The following is a 21,509-nucleotide window of genomic DNA, read 5'->3' on the forward strand; positions in this document are numbered from 1 at the left end:
GCCTTCCTGGCTGCTGCTACCTGCTACGTTTTCAGACTGAAGTGCCAGCGGATACAGGAACTGGGATGACACCAGTATGGAGCCATACTGGAAAGGTACTGGCCGAGTTGTTTTGTACTTCAGGCTGCTGCCTCTGGGTGGCGCTGTGTTAAAATGTAATAATATCAGCCAGAGCAAGTCCAAGTAGCAGCCTGAAAATGTAAGATGTGAAGTTTAAAAAAAAAAAAAAAAACTCTGGTGAGCTAACATGTTATTTATTCTAATAAGAGTATATGGGGGCTGAATTGCTTTTAGACAAATGAGCTGAATGTAAGAATACACAGACTAACAATTTGTTCACATTAGTCACAGGTTATTTCCTGAAACCTGCAATTTAAGTTACTTGAAATATAAGTATTACTTCAGCTCACGTCTTACTAGAGCATTCAGAAAAACAAGCAACATCTACACAGAATAAATGCACTGTATGTATATGGCACAGTCAGGATTCATTGGCAGGTTTTCAAGTGGCAGATTACACAAGATAATGCCTTAAGGTCACAGAAAAGTGCAGGAATTTGTTTCTAATTCTTGCTTAGATCTAAACACGGGGCTTTAGTAGGAGCAGGCTAATATTGAGCCAAAGTGACAGACACACTCTTAGACAGATACACAACTTTATACACATCGCACACACACATACAAGTTGACTGCCAGAGAACCTCTTCAGCTTGAGCATTTCATCTATGAGATAAAACAGAGCTGAATAAGCCAGTAAGGTTGCCAACAGAGGGAGGGAAGGGAGAGAAAGAGAGAAAGAGAGAGAGAGAGAGGGAGGGAGAGGGAGAGGGGGAGAAAGAGTAGCGGGGAGGGAGAAAGGGTGATGATAAAACTCCACTGTGAGCCCTCCTGTAAGCTCAGTCAGAGAGCAAAGGAGCGACTGAGACCAGAGGGACTGTGAGTGCGACGGAGCAAGAGAGACCTGCCACACACCGAATCTCTGCACGTGGCCTTGGACTTGATGACTTGTTGGGACAATCAGTAGGCAGCACTTGAGTTGTGTCAGCCAGAAGCAGGAGAGTGTGCACTGCTACCTGTAAAGTTTTGTTGTTTGGTGTGAAACCAGTTTATACTTCCAAGTGGAAAAGTGGACCTCATCTGTCTCCTCTTGGGCTTTGTTCACTCTGCATCCCAGCGTGACGGGGGGTTGGTGGTGGTATGGTGTGCGGACTTGAGTGACTGATTTGCAGAACTGCATCTTTTGATGAAAGCCCAACTTTTGTGGATCTTGCAGCTTTTCCAGCTACCACACCATTTTGCTGGAGACTGGATCCAGTGCTCAGTGTGAGAAACAGCAGGAGAGACCTGGTTGGGGGGAAAAAGGAGAATATTGCCATCCATCTCTCAAACCCCATAGCCCACCCATCCACAGCTTTGGACGCCCCTCCTCTCTGCCTCTTCTTTTGCCCCTTGTGCCCCCCTCCCACCCACCACCTCCTCCTCCTCTACACCTCACCCCCCAACAGAGCAGAAAGCGTGAAAAATCTCACTAATGGGTTTATTTGCTGTCAGATCTGCGCCGATCTGTCATTCCCTTGGCCCATTCTGCTTGACACATTTCATAGTTGAGTAAGCCTCCTGGCTTTCTGTCTAGAGTTGGTGCCCCTTCAACGTTGTGCTGGCTGAGAGCTCATCAAGAGGGGAGCAGCGGCGGCAGCAGTCAGTCTGACAGCCTCTTGGACAGGGAGTCCCTGAAGCTGCATTCCTCTGGTCTCCTTCTCCCCGTTGGGACTTTGTGTTTGTGTGAGCCTTGTGGGCATCCTCAGCTCCCTGTCTAATCACACGACCCGGCCACAGAAGATTCAGGTTGTTTCTGCAGGGATTCTGGTGCTGATCGAAAGGAGTGTGAAGATGTGGTGTGGGGCTGGGCCTCTGGCTGTGGTGGCTGCAGTATTTTGGACTCAGTGTGTCCTACTGGATGGGGTGGATGCCAAGAAGGAGAGAAAGAGGCCGAAGGAGGCCACGCCACAACACACAGAGACGTACAACGCGACACTCTCCAACAGCGAAGAGGTCGGTGGAAGCGTAAAGGTAGTGACTGAAACTCTCTAAATGTGTGTTAAAGCAATGTGTTTGATGATTTCAACCTGTCTTACACTTGTTATACATTCACCAGCTGCTTCCTTATGGCGGAGTCAACCTGCAGATATGTAAGATATGTGCAAATTTCTTGTCAGCACAGGCAATAATGCAGGGCAGATAAAGTGTGGCAAAAGGTAAAAGCCAGGACAGGACAGGTGTGCCCTACTAGGTCAAGCCTTTGACCAAAAATGTGTGAAACACTAAATGGATGACTTCCGGAGGTATGCCAGGAATGTGGACATCTAAAGGCTGATCAATGCATCAATTAGTGCGCACTGCGGGTGTCTGCCACCAATTCTCCAGGCTAGGAGATGAAATCAGGACACAGTGAAGTTTCATGCATCAGGGAGGGAGATAAGATATCATTCCAGCAGGAAATTAAGCAACAGAATAACTGAGGATGAAAATAAAATTAGTTTCTATTATCTAGAGGGAGAGAATTGTTGCTATTATTAAGTGGAAAAACAGTTATCTGTAACTGAAGACCAGCGTTATTTTTATTAGAAATGTATTCCTTCTGCAAAACAGCATCACAGCTGTACAAGTCCATTTTCAGGAGCAACAGTTGGCCCTTGACTCTGTTATTTATTGGTTTATTGCGGGTGTTGCATATTTGCGAGGGTTTCCAACAGGCTATTTGTTTTGCTTTCAGCCCACCCATTATGTTGGCATTCTCATATAACTCTCACTGCCCTATATACCAGCTTTCACTTCAGCTCCGACCAGCAATCCCAGTCTCTGGATTCCTAATGGTAACCTCCACACCCCTCACCCCCCACCCTCCTTGAAAACCAAGCAGTGAGGTCTCCTTTGTATCTTTAAGAACACATTGTAGGTGGTTGTGGCCTGGTGGTGTTTATTTGACTTGCTTTGCCCTGTAAAAGCACAGGCTATGAAGGATGACCTTGTGTCAACCCTCGAGCCTGCTGAGGATTGCACCCCGTTGGGATTTCACTCCTCTGGTCTCGTCCCGCAGGGAGCAGAGTGTCTTCACAAACACAGCCCCCCCCCCCGCCCCTCTCTGAGGTCTCTTGTAGGCCCGGCTTGCCATGATGTAACTCCTGGGAAAGTTAGGTGGGCAGATATTTAAAGACCTATGGCGATGTTGTTCCCAGCCCATTGATTCTGTCATTCACAGGCCTAGTCTGACTCCGCTGTGTCTGGGACATCCGATAGGGGCGGTGCGGCCCCGAGAACTGGGGCAGCATGCCGTGTAAGCCCCTCACAAAGCCCCATAGAAAGGGTCCTGAAAGAGAACACCTCGGTGAGGATTAGCCCCCAGTGCCTCCCTCTCTGACATTCTTTTCATCTCATCTCCCACAATCAGAGGGTAATGACATAATCACTCTTAAGACGCAGTGTTATGCCAGATAGCGTCTTTGCCAAACATTGTCACCTCTGACGAGAACCTGAGCTTTAAGCTTGACATCTTTGGAAGTGGTTGTATTCAAAGTCGCATTTGTTGGTGCCAGTCTATCCAGGTTTCTGTTCAAGAAGAAAAAAAGCAAGTGTACCACACACTGTGAGAAGTGGTAAAGTTGATTTTCTTGGGTAGTTTGTAAGTTTATCCTATTACACATCTGTTAGGGTCCCAGAGAAAACAACACGTCCATTGGAGCTGTCTTGGCAAGAAATTTGTGTTCTCAAACAAGCCAAACATTTACACTCCACATTTACATTTTTTTCCCTTGTGCCCAGTGGAAACAGTTGAAACAGTTCTTATAATGGCATTTGCTTTCTATCTGACCAATCCTGTGTGTGGGCTGTTGGCAGCATGTAGTCGTACACTGCATTCCTCAGGAGATTTTCCATTTGAAAGTGATCACAATAGTGAGGTGTGGAGTTGTGCTGCGAGTGGAATTTTTTTAATGAGACGATAACTGAAGCACATTTCAAACAAGCGTGATCTCTGTGAACCGTCACGTCGTGCAGTCTCAGAGCAATATGTCAAAGGTACGCATTCGTAAGCCTTATTGCTCTCCACTCCAAAGATGAGAGGAATCTGTCATTGTTGAGAGCAGAGAGGGATCTGTGATGGCTGTAATTGAGGGAGTCAAGTCAAACATCACGCCTGGCGTGTTGAGTAATGGCTGGGTTTAGCCCGAGGCAAGGGTTTTTGTTTCCTCTCTCTCATCCCCTGTGATGATTAATGCAGCAGTGTGTGGGACCTTTTGGATCAACCTACACATGAGAAACAAGAGCGAGTCCCATAGGAAACAGGGCCACTGTGAGAGCACACACCTCTCATGGTCTACTGATGGTGTGAACTACCTTTTAGTTTGTGTTGCGTGATAATTAACTCTGCTTTCAACATGTCAGACCCCTGAAAAGGTCACGCTTATTTAACATAAAAATTACCTAATGAAGTCATCTGAAGGAGAGAGAAAAAATAAACAAATAACAAATGATCTTTTGTCATTACATCTGAAATTTGAAAGTAAAATAAACTGCACAGTATGTGTGTTTTACTTCACAGACATAGAGGGGCTGTTTTATTTGGATTTTGTTTCATTTATAATAGCTGCAGATTGATGCCAGATTTATAGAAATCCCTTAATCTTGCCTGATTCTTGTCATGTGCTGGTCATATTCCTGAAACCACGATTTCAGAATTATTGCTACACTTTACAGTAAACTGGTCAATTGGGGCTTCAAGTAAAAACAACTATAGAGCTGATTAGGCAACAGAAGATGGCTGTTTTATTTTTTGTTGACAATGAAGGATGATTTGTTCATCCCACTGATGCATATCATGGCCACTGAAATGTGTAGCTGTATAAAGAGAATCACATAAAAATGCATCTGTGAGTGTTGAAATTGTTAAATATTTAGAGTTACAATTTTCTGTGCAGCAGTCAGATCAAAGCAAAAGTTTGACATTTTGGGAAAAAGGCTTATTCACATACCACTTTCATATATAAAGATACAGCCAGCAGGTGGTTAGCTTAGCTTAGCATGAAATTCACTAATTAACATTTTAGCTTGTCTGTTTTGTCCATACAAAAATTGAGGTGTAAAAAGTACATGTTTTATGGTTTTATGATGAGTTGTGTGGTAAATTTGTTTGGGGTTTTGAGCAGTTTATCAATTGGTGAGTTTTATAGGAGCTATATGTAAGTTTGCTATTGCTATTGCTACATAGCTGATGTTAGCATTAACAGCTATTTACTTTGTTGCGAGTTCTCTGTTAATGCTAACTTTGGCTATGTAGCTGTAGCAAGAAAAGTAGGTGGATTTTGTTGCCTTTGGACAGAGCCAGGCTAATAGTTTCCCCTGTTCCCAAACTTAATGCTATGCTAAGCTAAGCTGAACATCTTCATAGGCCTATTTATTGTACCAGTATGAGTTTGGCATCAATCTTCTCCTCTAACTCTCAGCAAAAAAGGAACAAAAAGTACTCTTTTATTAATAAATACTATTGTTTTTATGTCATCTTTAATATGATTTACAACTGTTTTGCAGTTTCAATTAATAATCCCTGTTTGTGTCACCACCATCATATTTTTCCACTCATAACTCAACACGACAAGGGCAAATTAGTTGCATAATAAAAATGAGAGATGAAAAATGAACCATTTACAGTATGTACTTATGTAACAAGATGCAGAAGGATAAATGAATCATATTACAGGGAGAGGATCTAATGACTTCCTACCCGAAACGTTGTGCCCAAAGTCAGACCATGGGGCAAACCTGTACCTGAGATGGAACTGGATCACTGGAACCTTTCAACAGCCCATTTTACCTACCACAGGGAAAATGAGCACTCGCTCCATTTTTAAAGCTATAATTTGTACACAAAACAGATGTGACACAGCGATCAAAGCAATCAGCTTATATCACCTTTTTTATATCAGGAGGAAGCAGAGGCTGTGTCTGGTGATTTCTTTAGCATAAACACAAATTTATTCACTTTCTCTCACACATGATAAAAGCATACACACCTTTGTTTGGGCAACAGTGAACTGAAAATCAGGCCATATTTTTACAGAGCATGCTCAACCATATCATTATATAACTGTTCTTCATTCGCACTTTGAAAAGGTGCTCCTGCAACATTTGTTGAACTAATGGCAGCGTCCTCATAGTGTGATAGAGTAATTATGTTTTGCACACGGTGCTCACCAATTGAGTAATAACACAGTGAGACGAGAAAAGAGTCAACATCGCATGCCTAACTGTGTTTAGCTTGTCGGCAATAAATCCTCAAGGCAGTCTGTTTCTGTGAAGTGCAGCGGTGGGGAAACAGCAACTGGGATGCACGCAGGTAACCAGGATCCCCTCATCCCACGCAGCCGTGGGGATCCCTGCCTCCCGGGGTGGGATGGGCCCAGCGTCGGGCCCGTCCACCCATGCATGGATGACTGCACATGGGAGCAGCACTGGGATGTAAAAACAAGGGATTATAGAAAGCTCTCCATCATCCTGTCCAACCCTTAAACCTGCCTGTGCAACATTTTTATCAGCAGCAAAAACGTTTCTTGTCATCTCGTGTGTACGAACAGGTAGACAAACAGATAACACGTAAAAGAAAATAAGATAAGTTCAGCCGTACACATGGAAGAATTCAGGAGCTGGCTGCAGCAGAGTAGAGTTTCAGTATCTGGTTGCAGCCCCAGAGACATGTTTTAACAGTTGTGTTTGTGTTTTTGGTGGCATGCTGCCCCAGGGAAATATTTTCCCATTTTATTGCTTCAAATAAATTCAACCTAATTTTCCCCAAACTACATGACAAACACACTTAAAACAGTGCACATAAAAGTATTATTCATGCAGACCCCAGTCATTCTTTTCAGGGTCATAAAATCTCACATGCTCTTGGGAATGATCAGCTATGATTACAACTGATCCAGTAATTGATCCAAATACTCATAACACACACTGTGCTGTGGGTTAATAAAACAATCTGTTCACTTTTATTGTGGGCCATGGGTGTAAAGTAATTTGTACAGTACTTGTACAGTATTTCCATTTTATGTCACTTATTACTTCTACTCTAATACATTTCAGACTTACTCAATTGCATTTATTTGACAGCTATAGTTACCTCTCAAAGATTTTACATAAAAGACATAAGATGAACTTTAAAATACGTTTAAAGTAGTAGTTCCCAACCTTTGTGCGTATTTGGGGCCCTTTGTCACAACTACTTAGATAGTTTCATTAAATTAAGTGCTTGAGGCCAAAAGATGGAAAATTATGCAAAATGTCACAACAACAACAACAAAGATTAGATAAATGTCAAAAATATGAATACAGATTTGTGTTTTAACAGTCTAGTATCAGAAAAGGTACTTTTACCTAAGATGGGTTGAATTGAGGGTAACTGGGCTTAGTTGTCTATTTAAGGACGTTTCATCCAAGAGGCTAGTTCAGTTCTGAAGGACTGAAGAACTTGGACACAAAACGTCTATGGGCAAGTCCAGTTTTCTTTAATTCAGCCCTTCTTGGATAACCATGACCTGGACAGGGAATCACTCAAACACTTTTACTTATGTTCTTTGAGTACATTTTGCAGCTGTTATTTCTGCAGTTTTACTTCAAACAACAGTTTGTTGGGAAATACTTTGTTCGTTCTCTTGATGAGTTAGCTGAGAAGAGTGATATCCCTCTTGTGTCTGTAATTAAATGTAGGTGTTTGACTAGTTAGCTTAGCTTAGCATAAAGCCTGGAGGAAAAAGCTAGCCTGACTTGTGCTGTGCTTCATTCACATCGGAGTAGTTGATGGTGTTCCAGCTGAAAAATCAGAATAACATGGACACTCATAGGGCCTTTGTAGTTCCTCTTTCAAAGTGTAGACAACTTCAAAACAAATATGCACTCAGTTGTTAACATTAGATTGCCGTTCAAATTTAACTGTTCCAGAAAAAAAAGACACATTAAGCCACGAACGTGAACCGTTTGAAATGTATCCTGAACTAGCCATTATTAGCAATACCAGTTAATATTCTGCACATATGAACAGTGTAGCAACATATCCACAGATAAAAACTGAACAGTACTATGTGTATGACTGACTTAATGTGAAACAAATAAGACAGAGCTGCTATAAACAGTAAAATTAGCACAGTGTTCACTACTGTTGATGCAAATAGCAGCCATCTTGAATTCTTATGTTGGGGTTGGTGGGGTTTCTCTGACTTTCTGAGTTGGAAATCCGACTTCAGGGGGCGTTCCACTTGAAACCTCTGACTAGGAACTTGGAAATTTTGTCTTTTGAGTACAACTGGAATGCACCATAAGTCTATGGTGGTTAGTTTAGCTTAGCATAAAGACTGGAAACAGGATGAATAGTAAAAAGACTTCAGGACGTTACTGTTTCTGACCAAGAAATGACATGTAAGCTGCAACTTGACGATTTTTTACTTGAGTAATCATCTCAATCTTCAACAAGAAAGCAAAGAAACATATGTCCTAATTGTTGAATCCTTGTACTGGAGTATATTAACATTGCTTTATTGGTACTTTGTAAGTAAGGATCTGAATACTTCTTCCAACCGTGGACACAATGCATCGCATTCTTAAGATCTGGGCCTCAGTAACGTGTCATGATTTAGAGCCCCATCAACGAGGATAAATACTGGCTGGAAGATTTAAAGTTTCTCACCTTTCGACAGAATACCTGACACATTCTCTACAGCCGTGCTGGAGAAGGCGTGTGCGCTCACACCTGCTGACAGACGAGGCCACTTTGAGGCACTCGCACATCAGCAGTGATCAAAGCCAGAGCCCTGGTGTTCCTCATCAACTCTCAAGACTGATACCTGGATCCGCTCCCTCCCCACTTTGTTCACAACTTGTGCGTGCTGATACAGAGCTATGCGAGGGAATCCATAGTTTACTTTACGCCGCAGTCAATAGCGGCGAGTGAGAGATTGAACGCCTCTGACAGCTTTTTCTGTGTCATCAAGCAATATGGTTTTCATGTCTGCATGTGTGGAGTCTTTGAAGTTTTCAGTCGAGACAGAGACTCACCTGCATACAATGAATCACGAGGTTGTATGAGCCTTTCCAGCTGTCACTATATGTACGTTCTGCTCTGACAGTGAAGACAGAGAAAGAGAACACAATCGGTTTAATGGAAAGAGCTGAGCATTTCTTAAGCTGATGATTAAATTATTTATACAGTGATTTGCTATTATTTTTTAGTACAGAAATGAAGGTAATAATTACCTTGGTCATAGCCTTTCTTCCTTGAGCACAGAAAATCCTGGAGGGCAAGGTTTTAATGGTTTAATTACAATGGCGTGTGCTAAAGAGGATAACAAGCTCAGAGTATGGCTGATTTCCTGGCAGTGATATTCTATCTTTTTTTTTTATTATTATTATGCAGTGCTAAGATCTATAATTATAAACCACATGTGTGGGCCAACTGGCTCTGTTTCATATCTCAGGAACATTCTGACAATGATCTTTGACATAAACACAAGAACAAATGTAAAGTTGTTTTTTTTTTTAACTTTATTTGGAGCAGCAGCCACTGGCTGTCATAACCGCGTGGGTGAGTTGATGATTCACAGTTTTACTACTATTCCCAGTGGAAATATACTCAGGCTGCCACAGGCGTGGAATACTAGTACAACCCCAACACAAAACCCTTTCATCTACATGATAATATTTGTTTCAGTTTACAGAACTGCTATGTTAAAGGAGTAGCATGACATTTTGGACTGTGCTTTTCCACTTTCTTGTCAAGACTACACAAACGCAGTCTGATTGTGACACAGTGTTATCGTGGCTGACAAATTTCCAGCATTGGACCCGAATATGAACGTCAGGAACGATGAATGGGACTCGTAGCGTGACATAATGATGTGGTGTCTGGGACTCCCCACAATACCCCAACGAAAAGTCTAGCATGTTAGAATTTTTCTTCCCAGTCATTTTTACGACATGTTTCTTCACATCGAAAAGAGCACTCTCTGGCATGAACATGATGTTAGGGTTAGATTGCTGCTTGTTGCTTTGGCTTGCTCTTGACAGCGTGTTGACAATTTCTTGACCCTCCTCCCAGATCACACAGTATGAACAATGATTGATGAAAATCTACCTACCAGCACCTCAAAAACTCACTAATTAATGTCATATCTCGTTTTGTAATCCGTACAAAAACTGACATTGGACATTGTTGCCTTCAAGTCTTACAGGATGGATGGATGGGAGTTGGGAAAGACTCTCCGTCCACACTATCCGACATCTTAAGACAATTGCTAAGAGTTTAAAATGCTGTGCTTTACCAATGCAGTATAACACTATATGTATCAAACTGGGGTTTAACTACATTGAACAATGAACTCTGGCTAACATGAGGCTGTTGGCTTGATTTTCAGGCACTTACATGTTATTAAGCTCCAAGAAAAATCAGTTTCCCAATCATACACATTGAAAACTTATAATCACGATAACTCTAATATGATAAGTAGCCCCTTTTAAACCACAAATTGTTGTTTTTACATTTCTGTTTCTGTGCAGATTAAATAAATCAGATATAACATAATAATCAGTGGGTTGTAGAGGAGCCATAGGCAGATTCTGTCGCCTTCAGACAGAGCCAGACTAGCTGTTTCCCCTGGTTTCTATTCCTTGTGCTAAGCTAAGCTAAAGGGCAGCTGGCTATAGCTTCATATGTATGTATTGGACGTACTTCATCAGGTGGACACAAACATGACTCCAAATAAGTGATCATGCTGCTTCATAACTGCTGGATGTGTAAATAAGCAACTGTTTGCTAAGAAATTCACCACATCAACTTAAAAGGTGATGATTCATCAATGTTGCATTAACAGCTTGTCTCCACTGCCCCCAAGTCACCAAAAAAAAGTTCAGTTTTTGTAGCTTTAAGTATTTCCCCAACTGTTGAAGTATAGATTGCTCATGAATGTGAAAAGTTGACATAGCAAAGGAAAAAGCAGTTTATCCAACAGGCTCCCAGTCTTATGGAAACAGAATTGAGTAGCGTACAAGTATTCTTGTCTTGACCAAATCAAGTCTTGCTTTTATCTGTTTCCAAGCCTCAAAATCACAACAAAAACAGAGAGCGATCCAACATGCAGCCGGCACAGCGCCTGTTAAGTTGTTTATTTTGTCTTCTGTCAGAGAGAAGAGAAAGTCACAGAGAGAGAGAAAGAACTGCTGCAAATCCCCTAAAATAAAAAAACATAGTTTTTTTATTCCACCATATCAAAAAGACAAACAAGGAGTTACTTTGTTGCGGTGGAACAAGCAACAAGACTTTAACAGCGAGGAAAGGGGCATGTTGGTTTTGCAGATAAGTGATCCGTGTCCCGCTGCCAAACCTAAACAAATTCCATTTCAGGCAGCTCACCTCCATGGCTCGTCTTTATCTCCTCTTCTATCTCAACTGAAGGGACTTGACATTTGGGGAAGGGTTAGGGTAAAATTCGAGCTCGTCTGTAATTGGAATTCACTCAGCCTCGCATTTTACCAAAATGAAAACATGCCAGTCGTAGCGCTGTGCATAAAAATGTTTCTTCCAGGGGTCGTCTTTGAGTTTCTTATCTCCCTAACAGATCCCAGTCTCTCTTATACAGTGATTTATTATAAATGAGTTATTTCAGATAAGGAGATTGAGCAGACATACAGTTAAGAAATAGACAAACAATCTTAAATCATAACTCGTCCTGGTATACACACTGTGTATACTTGTGTTATCTTGTTTATTAAATTCTCCAGCGTAACATTACTCATACAAGTAGTAAGAAAACACTAGTGTGTCTTTGGATGGAGGAGAAAGTGTTGGCCATTTTGACATGTTGTTACAAACTACAGTAATTGAGGTCTGCAATCCACAGAATCTACATCACACGAGCAGACTCATTTTTCATCTGAGTGCTCATGGAAATTTTCATGTGCTTAAAAAAAAATAGCTTGACAAGGTTTGTTTACATTCATCCGAGCATATTGGGCAAAGAAGAACTGACGTGGCACCTGAGTGGATTATCGGGAATGAGAAAATAAGCATAAAGTGAACCTTTCAGAGAAGAATGGTGACTAAACTTAGATGGCAGATTGAAAAAGCCACATTTTCTTCCTTGAGGAACAGCAAGTCAACTGGGCAGGACCAACAGAAAGAAAGAGGTTTCCCTGTTTGACCTTCCTTGGTGTCTGGCACCAGTTAATTGTATTTTGGGCAAGATTTTCCAGTGATGGTTTAAGGAAGAAATAATGATGCATTGGGTTTAGCTTCATAGGTACAGTTCTTTGCATTATGCCTTATTAGGAAAAATATTTCAAAATAAAATATATGATTAAACTGGTAAACAGAACCTTTTTATAGGCTTGGTGTAATTACTGATTGAGAATAGAGTGTGGTGACTTAAGAGAAAAATGTTCCCTATTATTGAATTTTGCTTTCCTATAACAGGACATGTCCATATATCTATTTTCATCGTGTGTTATTTATTTTATCATGACATTTTTAAAGCATTTTGAAATCCCAGTGTGTGTGAAATGCCTTATGTAAATAAATGACCCTACAGTTTGTCATCAGTTCACGTCAGTATTGATTATACTGTAATTTGCCTTGATATTTTCGGTTTCTTAATGGTCAGTACAGATGTTGACCTGGTAATTAATGAGGGAAAATGTTCTTTTTCTGCGTCTTTTTTTTCTGCTGCAGATTTCTGACAACCAGAGAGTCGACCCACTGGGATCATGGATGGACTTTGTCAAAAGACCTGTTGGCAACTTCCCTGGAAAGTGTCGCAAACGCAAACGTCCCCTGGTAAACCCAGAATAAATATATTACTACAGTAACTGGTAAATAATGATTTTCAGACCAAGATTGATGCGTGACAGTGTTGTGTACATCTGTTCCTCCATTAGCCGGGCCCACCTGGTCCTCCAGGTCCTCCCGGCCCACAGGGACCTCCTGGATCTCCGGGGGCCGAAGTGACCCAGGAAGTTCTTCTCAAGGAGTTCAAAGAGATGATTAAAGGTAGCAACATGTTGATTTTCCAGCCAAGACACATTTCAGCTCCTCTTTAGGCCACAAGGTCGTTCTTTCATCCAGTTTGCAGAGAAAACCATCAGTTACACAACTTTACATCCACGGTGTCAGGTCTATTCTTGGTATTTTGGTAGTTTGAAGACGGATGTTAACTCATTCTGAACTGTAATAACCTGGATTTGTTTCTGTCAGAGGCTACAGAGAGGAGATCAGCAGCACTTGACAGACAAACCAGCCCCAGCCAGCTACCTACAGCTCTCCTCACCCTGGAGGGGATGACCTCCTACCGGCGAATAGAGGAGGCTTTCCACTGCAAGCTCAAGGGACCTGTGGTGGTGGATAAGAAGACTCTGGTGGAGCTCCAGAACTTTCAGACAGTATGTTTGTTTGAAACCAAGTAAATGTTTATGAATTGATTCGGCCTTGCTCCCTGCTTGTGGCTGAAAAAGTAAAGTTTTGGCTAAGCCCTCCTCTGCATGGTTACATGGTTTGTTTCTGACCCATTTGCTTCTCTCTTTTAACTGCGTGTGAAAGAGCGAGTGTTTGGTAATCATCGTTTGGTTTGCATGTGGGGGAATTATGAGCAGATCATCCCCTCAATGGTAACTGGCACTGGCAAAGCATGCAGTGCCACTCCGAGACTCAGACTGGCTCTTTGGTCAAAAATATCTACTTTTTCAATTCTACACATCACTCTCTGGGCGGCATACAAAAGGCACTCTGTCTCTGACTTGGAATAAAGTATGGAGAGGACAGAAATAGACACTGTTCGAAACAGCATGCTGTAGTGGAAGAACTATGCCCTGTTGGGATGGGCTGACAAGGCTGGAGGGGGTGGGGGAATTAAGCTTTCCCAAAGTATTTAACATGCTAACAAAGCGCTGTGTTCATGAAGATTTGTTACTATGGCTTTGGAAAGTGATGTTTTAATATTTTAGCAGAGTCAGAAGTAAAGAGGAGGAGGAGACGAGGAGGCAGAGGATGAAAAATTAGGTCTTCAGGGGCCTTAAAGCCTGACCACACCAGAAAGTGGGACAGCAAAATTCTTGTGAAGATGTGTGGTTCTACAGGGTGGTTGCTAAATTGCATTGTGGCCCTTACTCCCCCTGGTGTTTCTACCGAAACTGATTGATTTCTTTACAAAATCTTGCTGTTTTAAATGCAGATGTGACCCGTCCTTTAAGGTTAACCCTACTTAAATGCCCTTGAGCAAGGCACTGAATACCTTTACAGCGCACTGAGCTTTTGTTTTGGTTCCTCCTTACACTCTGCCGCAGGAGGAACTAATGGATTATTGCTCTGAAATGTAAACAGTAATGTAAAATTATCTGTGCTTTCAGCCACCAGCTAAAGGAGCCTTCCTCAGGGGGTCAGGAATGGACCAGTCTACTGGGAGATTCACAGCTCCCATCACAGGGATCTACCAGTTCTCTGCTAACGTCCACATTCGGTAAGTCGCTCAAACTTTACTATATGAGATATTAGATATACCAAGGCCTTAAAGCTTCTTATGCTGGCTATATAGACTTCCTCTCTGGAGAGTGCTGATTGGCTGATCTCCTTGATCCTTCTGTTGGTTTTGCTGCATCTGTTACAGCGGTATGATTTACTGTGTTAGCTTTTTGATTAGTTAGAGTTTGTTGACAACATTTAATTCCCAGTATTGCTCCACCCAGCTTTTCAATTATCCAGAGTGATCAAAAACAAAAAACTGGGTGTACAGAGCATTTGGGAATTAAAAAAAGTGAAGGAATGGGCCAAATTCTGTGCATTAATGATTAAAGATGTAAGGTTATAATTACAAAAATGTAATATCTGGATGATTTAGTGTTCCCAGTGGACAATGGTGGTAACAACGTGTGGTTTAATACTACAGATCCCAGAATACTGCAGGCAGCACTACACTCAGTGGGGAAATACTTTGAAATATAACACAAGAGCATGTGGTGTATCTGTTTACAGTGCAGCCAAACAAATTCACATTATTTAAATTAAGATGTCAGTCAGTAGTCAGCCTTCTTCTACCAAGTCTGATTTCATGCTGAGCGTGACGCAGGTAAGAGGAGCTGGTCTCTTTGGTGAGGACATGGAGGTATAGCTCACTATGGCCACTCCTTGTTGTTCTACAAAGTGCTACAGTATTTAAAACTGATCCACTGTCATCAAAAGCCAAAAATGGTGGTTTTGTACTGATAGTTTTGTGGACAAAACAGTGGCTGTCAGCTCTATTATTGGTAATGAATAAATAAATAGCATTTCCTGTGACTGCTTCACAATAAAAGTCTCCAAATGAGTCTCTCTGTGAACTGGCAGCATTTACATTAGTAGCAACTTAATATAACTCTGATGCTGCTGTAGGAGAGAGAACAGTAATCACAGAATATAAATTGAATAACTGCTGAAAGATTCCTGATCATACATCATGTCTAAAATGGGGTTTGATTACTTGTAACTTTAAGAATTTAAGGGAACTAGTCATATGTTTTTTGTGAGCTATGGGTAAGAAGGTATTTCAGTGTGACTGTGAACGTTTTGTTTCCTTAACAGACCACAATGAGGTGAAGCGAAGCAAGAGTCAACTCAAGGCCAGGGACAACGTTCGGGTGCTGATCTGCATCGAATCACTCTGCCACAGATACACGTAGGTATTCAGTATCATTTTCAAAACATGCCGGAGAACTCATCCCCCTGAATCCAAATCAGATATATCCTATCTAACACCATTTTAGCCATGTGGTTTTCATTTGTAATGGCTATAGCACATGTTGGTCAGTAATACCCCCACCTAGCACTTATAAAAGCTAATAAAATTTATCTTGGGAAGTAATTAATCTGACTGCAACAGCCACACTTTGCATTCTTGACATTCTTGTTTGGACAGTTGTTTACTTTTCCCATGTAACAGTGATATTTTATTGCTGCCTCAACTTTCACCAGAATTTATGAGCTGTTAAAGGTGTTGTCTGTTACAGTTTGTGTGGAACCAGTTTGGCATTTCCTGCATAAAAAGCAGAGCAGGTCTTTAAAGGAAATGTCCTTTCACTTAGAGCCCCTGTCACTGTCGCCTAACTAATCTTTATAGACTCACCTTTGACACCTCAGGCAGCCTGTAATAATCTGCAGCACAGTAGTGAAATGTCCTTATTTGGGATCTGGGAGGCAGATAATGAAGTATCTAATACGGCGGGTCTACATGGCAAAAAAATTACAAATCCAGTTGGGAATGGTTCTGAGTTCTTTCCAATATTTCAAAATTTCTATTTACATAAAGTCAGTGAAAATTGCTGAAATGAATTGCTCCCTAAAGTCTCCCCCAGACTGCGCAGAGCTCCACAGCCTCCCTTCTAGTGTGGTACAACGAGGGGAACGTATAAATAATATTATTATGATGGGTTACCTAACCCAGAAGAGTGCTTGGCTTCTGCTTTTTTGAGCCAAAGCCCCAGCCAGTCTCACTCTCCCACACATGAAAATGCAGAGAATGTGAAATGAGGCTCATTGTGATGGCAGTTGGAGTGAAGACAAACATGATTGATTCGCCATAAAAATGTAGCATTTTCCACTTAACAGGAGCCAGTGCTCTCACTGTGTGGTTAAAGCCTGCAGCGACCATTTATACAGGCTCTGGGGGCACTGAGTTGTTAAAGGATAAGTTTGACATTTGGGAAATAGGCTTATTCACTTTCTTGCTTAGATGAGACAATCGATATGAAGCTACTGCCAGTAACTTAGCCTAGCTGAAAGACTGTAAACAGGAGGAAACGGCTGGCCTGGCCCTGTCCAAAGTTAACAAAATCCACCTCTAAAGTTCACTAATTAACATGTTTTATCTCTGTTGTGTAGCTGATGCCCTGACGAAGCCTCTTTTCAAGTAGCTCATTCAACATTTCTTTCATTGATCTTTCTGGAAAAGTGTGTTCACGAGGTTTGCTTTACACATTCTAAGACCAAGCAGCAACCACTAACAACACTTGCTGTTAGAAAATGAAACCTTGGTTGTTTTAACAAAATTTGAACACAGAAAAACTGCAGCTCCCATACTCATAACAGTCACCAGCGCCTCTTTCTAAAGTAAATTTCCCAGGTTTTAGTTGTAATCGCTGGTGTCTAAAAATTTCTCAAGTGTTCAGTCCACCTGCTCTGGACTGGACTATGGCTGACTTCCTTTGTCAAGTCATGAAATTCAGCCCGTGAACATCCAGGGTTTATGGGAAAAGGTGTCCATGAAAGGTCGCTAAATCATCAATAGTAAATAACAATGATATTAGATTGTTTTACAAAAAACTACCGTCCTTATCTAAACACGTCAAGTAAAGTCAGTCTATTTATAGAGCACATATAAAAACAATTAAAGTTAAACACAGATATTAAATTATGTGATTTTTTTGATTAATGACTACAATAAAATGAAAATTCAGACCTGGAAGAACCTGTAACTTCACGGCTCTCAATAGTTTGGTGTGCAACCCCTCCTAAAAATAGCAAATTGTCATTTGTATTCTTTTGTCTTTGTATGGATTAAACCAACAAGATATGAATGTGAATTAATGAGGTTTAGAGGCGCTGGTAGACAGATTTTGTTATTTGTTGTTTGTCTGTTTTCAGCCTTTATGCTAAGCTAGCTTCTTGCTGTAGCTTCATATTTACCTTACAGATGTGACAGTGGTAGCAATCTTCTCATCTAATAAATGTCTATCCTTCAGCATAAGATATTTTGCACCTGGTTGACTTAAGTAAGTTTGAGGAATGCAAATTTGACACAATATTTACGTAGAAATGTCATTTTTAATGTGATTGCAGCTCACTGGAGATGATTGTCGGATTAGAGAGTAACAGCAAGATATTCACCGTCAGCGTGCAGGGGCTGCTGGAGCTACAGGTGACCGACACACAAACATAAAATATCTGTATTTGTGCAATTGTTTTGCTTCATTGTTGTATTTATTTTCTTCTGCAGGCAGGGCAGTACACCTCCATATTTGTGGATAATGCAGCCGGTGCTTCCATTACAATACAGAACGGTTCAGATTTCATGGGCATGCTGCTTGGTGTATAGCCTCACATATGAACAGGGCATCATCCAAGCCATCCACTGCTGCCATTTTGTTTTTTTGTTTTTGTTTTTTCATTTCAATGGACTGCTTATGAGCACCATCACACAGTACCAAACCACAGGGGAGGTTTGAAGGAAGGAAGTAAGGCTGACATTGACTTGACTGCTTGTCAGATGGTGAAAGGACAATGTGAAGAACTCAAGGACTGAGTTTGTTTTTCACCGTGCACTGCGACTTCCCTGAGGAGCTTGGTTGCCTGTTGCTTCACCTATAAAATAACTTGTATGTACAGCAGTGAATATGTCTGTCAAAGTATATTTTTCATGGCTGTCGAACATCTTTGAGGTAAACCAAATATCAATGTTTTTTAAGCTCTCTGGATAGATGTTGGAAGAGCTGGGGATCATGAAAAAGTACATTTGTGTGTATATGACATGTTGATGTTTGTCTACATGATCTCCTGGGTACACACTCATGAACTCTAGTTATTTTTGTCATAGGTTAAATGTTACATTTAAGTTATATGGTACATAGACTCTGTGAGTACACTGGACAATAGAAAAATGCCCAATCAGCAGAATATGATCTTGGAAAAGTGATAGCTCACATATTGTAACATAGCTATCAGTGCATTTTTAGCAACATTAGCAGCATGGCTCTGTATGGTAATGTCAGTCAGTCAATCCACAACATTGGTTCACACAGCTCGGCAACTCTTAGACAGATTGCAGTGAAATTTTGTACAAATGTTCATGGCTCCCAGAGGATGTATCCTACTGACTTTGGTGATGCTCTGTCTTTTAATTTAGCCTCCCCATGACATTTGTGGTTTTGATTGAAGTATCTCATTAACTATTGGATGGATTTCCGTGAAATTTTATACACACACTCATGTTCTCCTCATGAGGAATTGCAATCAATGCTAGCATGCTAACTCGCTAAACTAAGATGGTACAAATGGAAAACATTATACCATTATACCTGCTAAACATCAACATGCTAGCATGTGAGCATGCAGCTGGCATTAGCATTTAGCTCAAAGAACTGTTGTGCTAAAGTGACTCATAGAGCTGCTAGCAGAGCTGTAGATTTTTATCGTGTATTCTCATTAAAGTAGAAAAACAAGGCTCTTGTAGCTGCAGGTGGATGAATTATTTTGTGCTACATGGTGTCACTTTAAGCCTGGCACACACTAAAAGATTTATAAAATCTTAACCGATTTGTAAAATGTGAGAGACCACACACATGACGACAAATAATTTCACAGTTATGCTCTTATAGTGTGTGATGTGCAACCAGAAGACCAACACAGCACACCACACACTAACAGATTCACCACCAACAACCAGATCTTGGCTCTCAAAACTTGAAATCTTGTGCAGTCACACGAGACTTAAAACAAACATGGCGGACAGTGATATCTCTTCTTTGTTGTGTTTCTGGCAGCCCCGATCATCTTCCCAGCAGATCAGGGACGGTAAAATCACTCTTAACACACCTCACACCCAGGAAAATCTGCAAGATAATCTATAGAACCATCAGATAATTGGGGTTTTGCTGACTTTGATTGGGAATGCTAATATTGCTAGCACTAAGTACATTTCAGACACTCAAGCTGGCAGCTACATATATTTCTCCAAGGTAATATCTTTTTGTCTGGTCTTGACATGAGGCCATTTTTTATTGTGCAGTTATGGAAATTCAGAAACACAAGTAATTAAATGTTTGTTCATTTTTCAGTTCAAAATTTCACATCAACAAATCTCAACTTTTGGCACACCATTTCTCCACCGGCCCCGTGGACATTTGTGCAAAAGCTTTTTTTCCACTTCAATGTGAATACGCCTTTAGTCTTGTTTAAATGTGTTAAACAAATCCACAAATTGACTGTAAGAGAGGTGTAAAAGAACAATTTTTGGGTAGACTCAAGATTATTTTTACAGTTCTTTTTGCGTTATCATTTATTATCCGTTTATTTTTCACTGTATTTTATTATTTTCCTTGACATTTAGATGTTTGTAATTTATCGTAACTGAGACACCAGTAATATTGGAAAGCATTGAAATTTGATATGGTATTTATGTTTGAGAAAATGTATCAATTGTGTGTTGATTTACACTTTTGTGGACTATTGACACCACAGATTATTGCAAGAATAAAATTATATCTTTTTACTATTTTTTTATTACCCATAATATTCTGTAATTTGAAATTAAACTCTTTAAAAACACTGTCATTTGGTCTCTGCACATAATACTGATGCTTAATCATGGAAACACCTTTTAATGACATTAGCTGAGTTCTTTCTTCAAATATCAGAATTTCTTTTTCTTTCTGCCTCTCTAATGTATTGATGAAAGCATCCTCTGTGGTGCAACAAATTACATTTCTCTGTGGTATGATTTGAATTGTAAAATACCCAAAATACTTCAAATACCTTTGCAAAAACTGGCATTGTGCCAAATGAATTCATGACAGCAGTTGCCTGTAAACTCAACATGTCTGTTCAGGGAACTAAATAGAATGGCTATTGCCTTTTTTCCAGACTGTTTTTTATGCATTTTATATTCCTCAAGTTTCCACTTTAATTAAAACTGAATAGCTGTGGCCAATCAGCTGCAGTTCAGGTAAATCAGTTCACTTTATTGCTGCTCTTTAATATTGGTATATTGTTTCTTGGGTGGTCTCACAAGGCCCTAATAAGACAGCCTTAGACTTTATGGCATGAATGCTTGTCCAGTCAGTAAAATGAGCTTGTTAGCATCATTGCATGAATGCCTTATAATAGAGGCTTCTCATGGAAGCATTGCTGAGATGCCAAGTGTCACATACTGTACCCAAGGACCAACCACAAGAACGTTGCACCCACGTGCTATTTCAGCCGCCTACCATAGCACACATCTCAGACAGGAATGGGGCTGCTTGCTGCTGAAAAGCACTCCCAAAATTTTGAAAACAAACATTACATTTATAGTTTTAAATGAACTGCTCAGCTTTTTTAGGTAGCAGTTAATATGTCTTATTCCCCCCCACACATCTTAATTTTCACATAAACTACCAGTCAAGAGACATGTTTTGAAAATGACAAATGAAAATAAAGATGTTGAAAATAGCCCAGCCAGAATTGTGTATATTAGGTGACTGGGGTTGCTAAAGCATATTCACTTTCCCTTTTTTCTTTATAAGCTGCAGTCTGTCAACATGTTTAACTGTGCAGGGATGAAAGACAACATATGTACCACATAATATTTGCCTTTTCATTGCTCAAGAAGCAAGAGAATGGCACACACTTGTGAGTTTTGATTGTCTCGTGTTTTTTTTTTTTTTTTCAAAATGTGTTTAATGACAGCTATGTGAGCATGCCG

At 40.7% G+C, this 21,509-nt stretch overlaps 1 protein-coding gene across 1 annotated transcript; it reads left to right on the forward strand.

Moving 5' to 3' along the window:
• Positions 1 to 144: 144 nt before the first annotated feature.
• On the forward strand, positions 145 to 20,380 carry c1qtnf12 (C1q and TNF related 12). The gene is made up of 8 exons (XM_018688201.2): positions 145 to 2,070; positions 12,761 to 12,865; positions 12,967 to 13,078; positions 13,283 to 13,467; positions 14,431 to 14,538; positions 15,637 to 15,731; positions 17,891 to 17,969; positions 18,048 to 20,380. The coding sequence occupies exons 1-8, from the start codon at positions 1,891 to 1,893 to the stop codon at positions 18,144 to 18,146; spliced, it is 963 nt and encodes a 320-aa protein (XP_018543717.1). The 5' UTR covers positions 145 to 1,890; the 3' UTR covers positions 18,147 to 20,380.
• The last annotated feature ends 1,129 nt before the right edge of the window (positions 20,381 to 21,509 follow it).

Source organism: Lates calcarifer, linkage group LG6 (assembly GCF_001640805.2).
Source record: "Lates calcarifer isolate ASB-BC8 linkage group LG6, TLL_Latcal_v3, whole genome shotgun sequence".
Classification (NCBI taxonomy): Eukaryota; Metazoa; Chordata; class Actinopteri; family Centropomidae; genus Lates; species Lates calcarifer.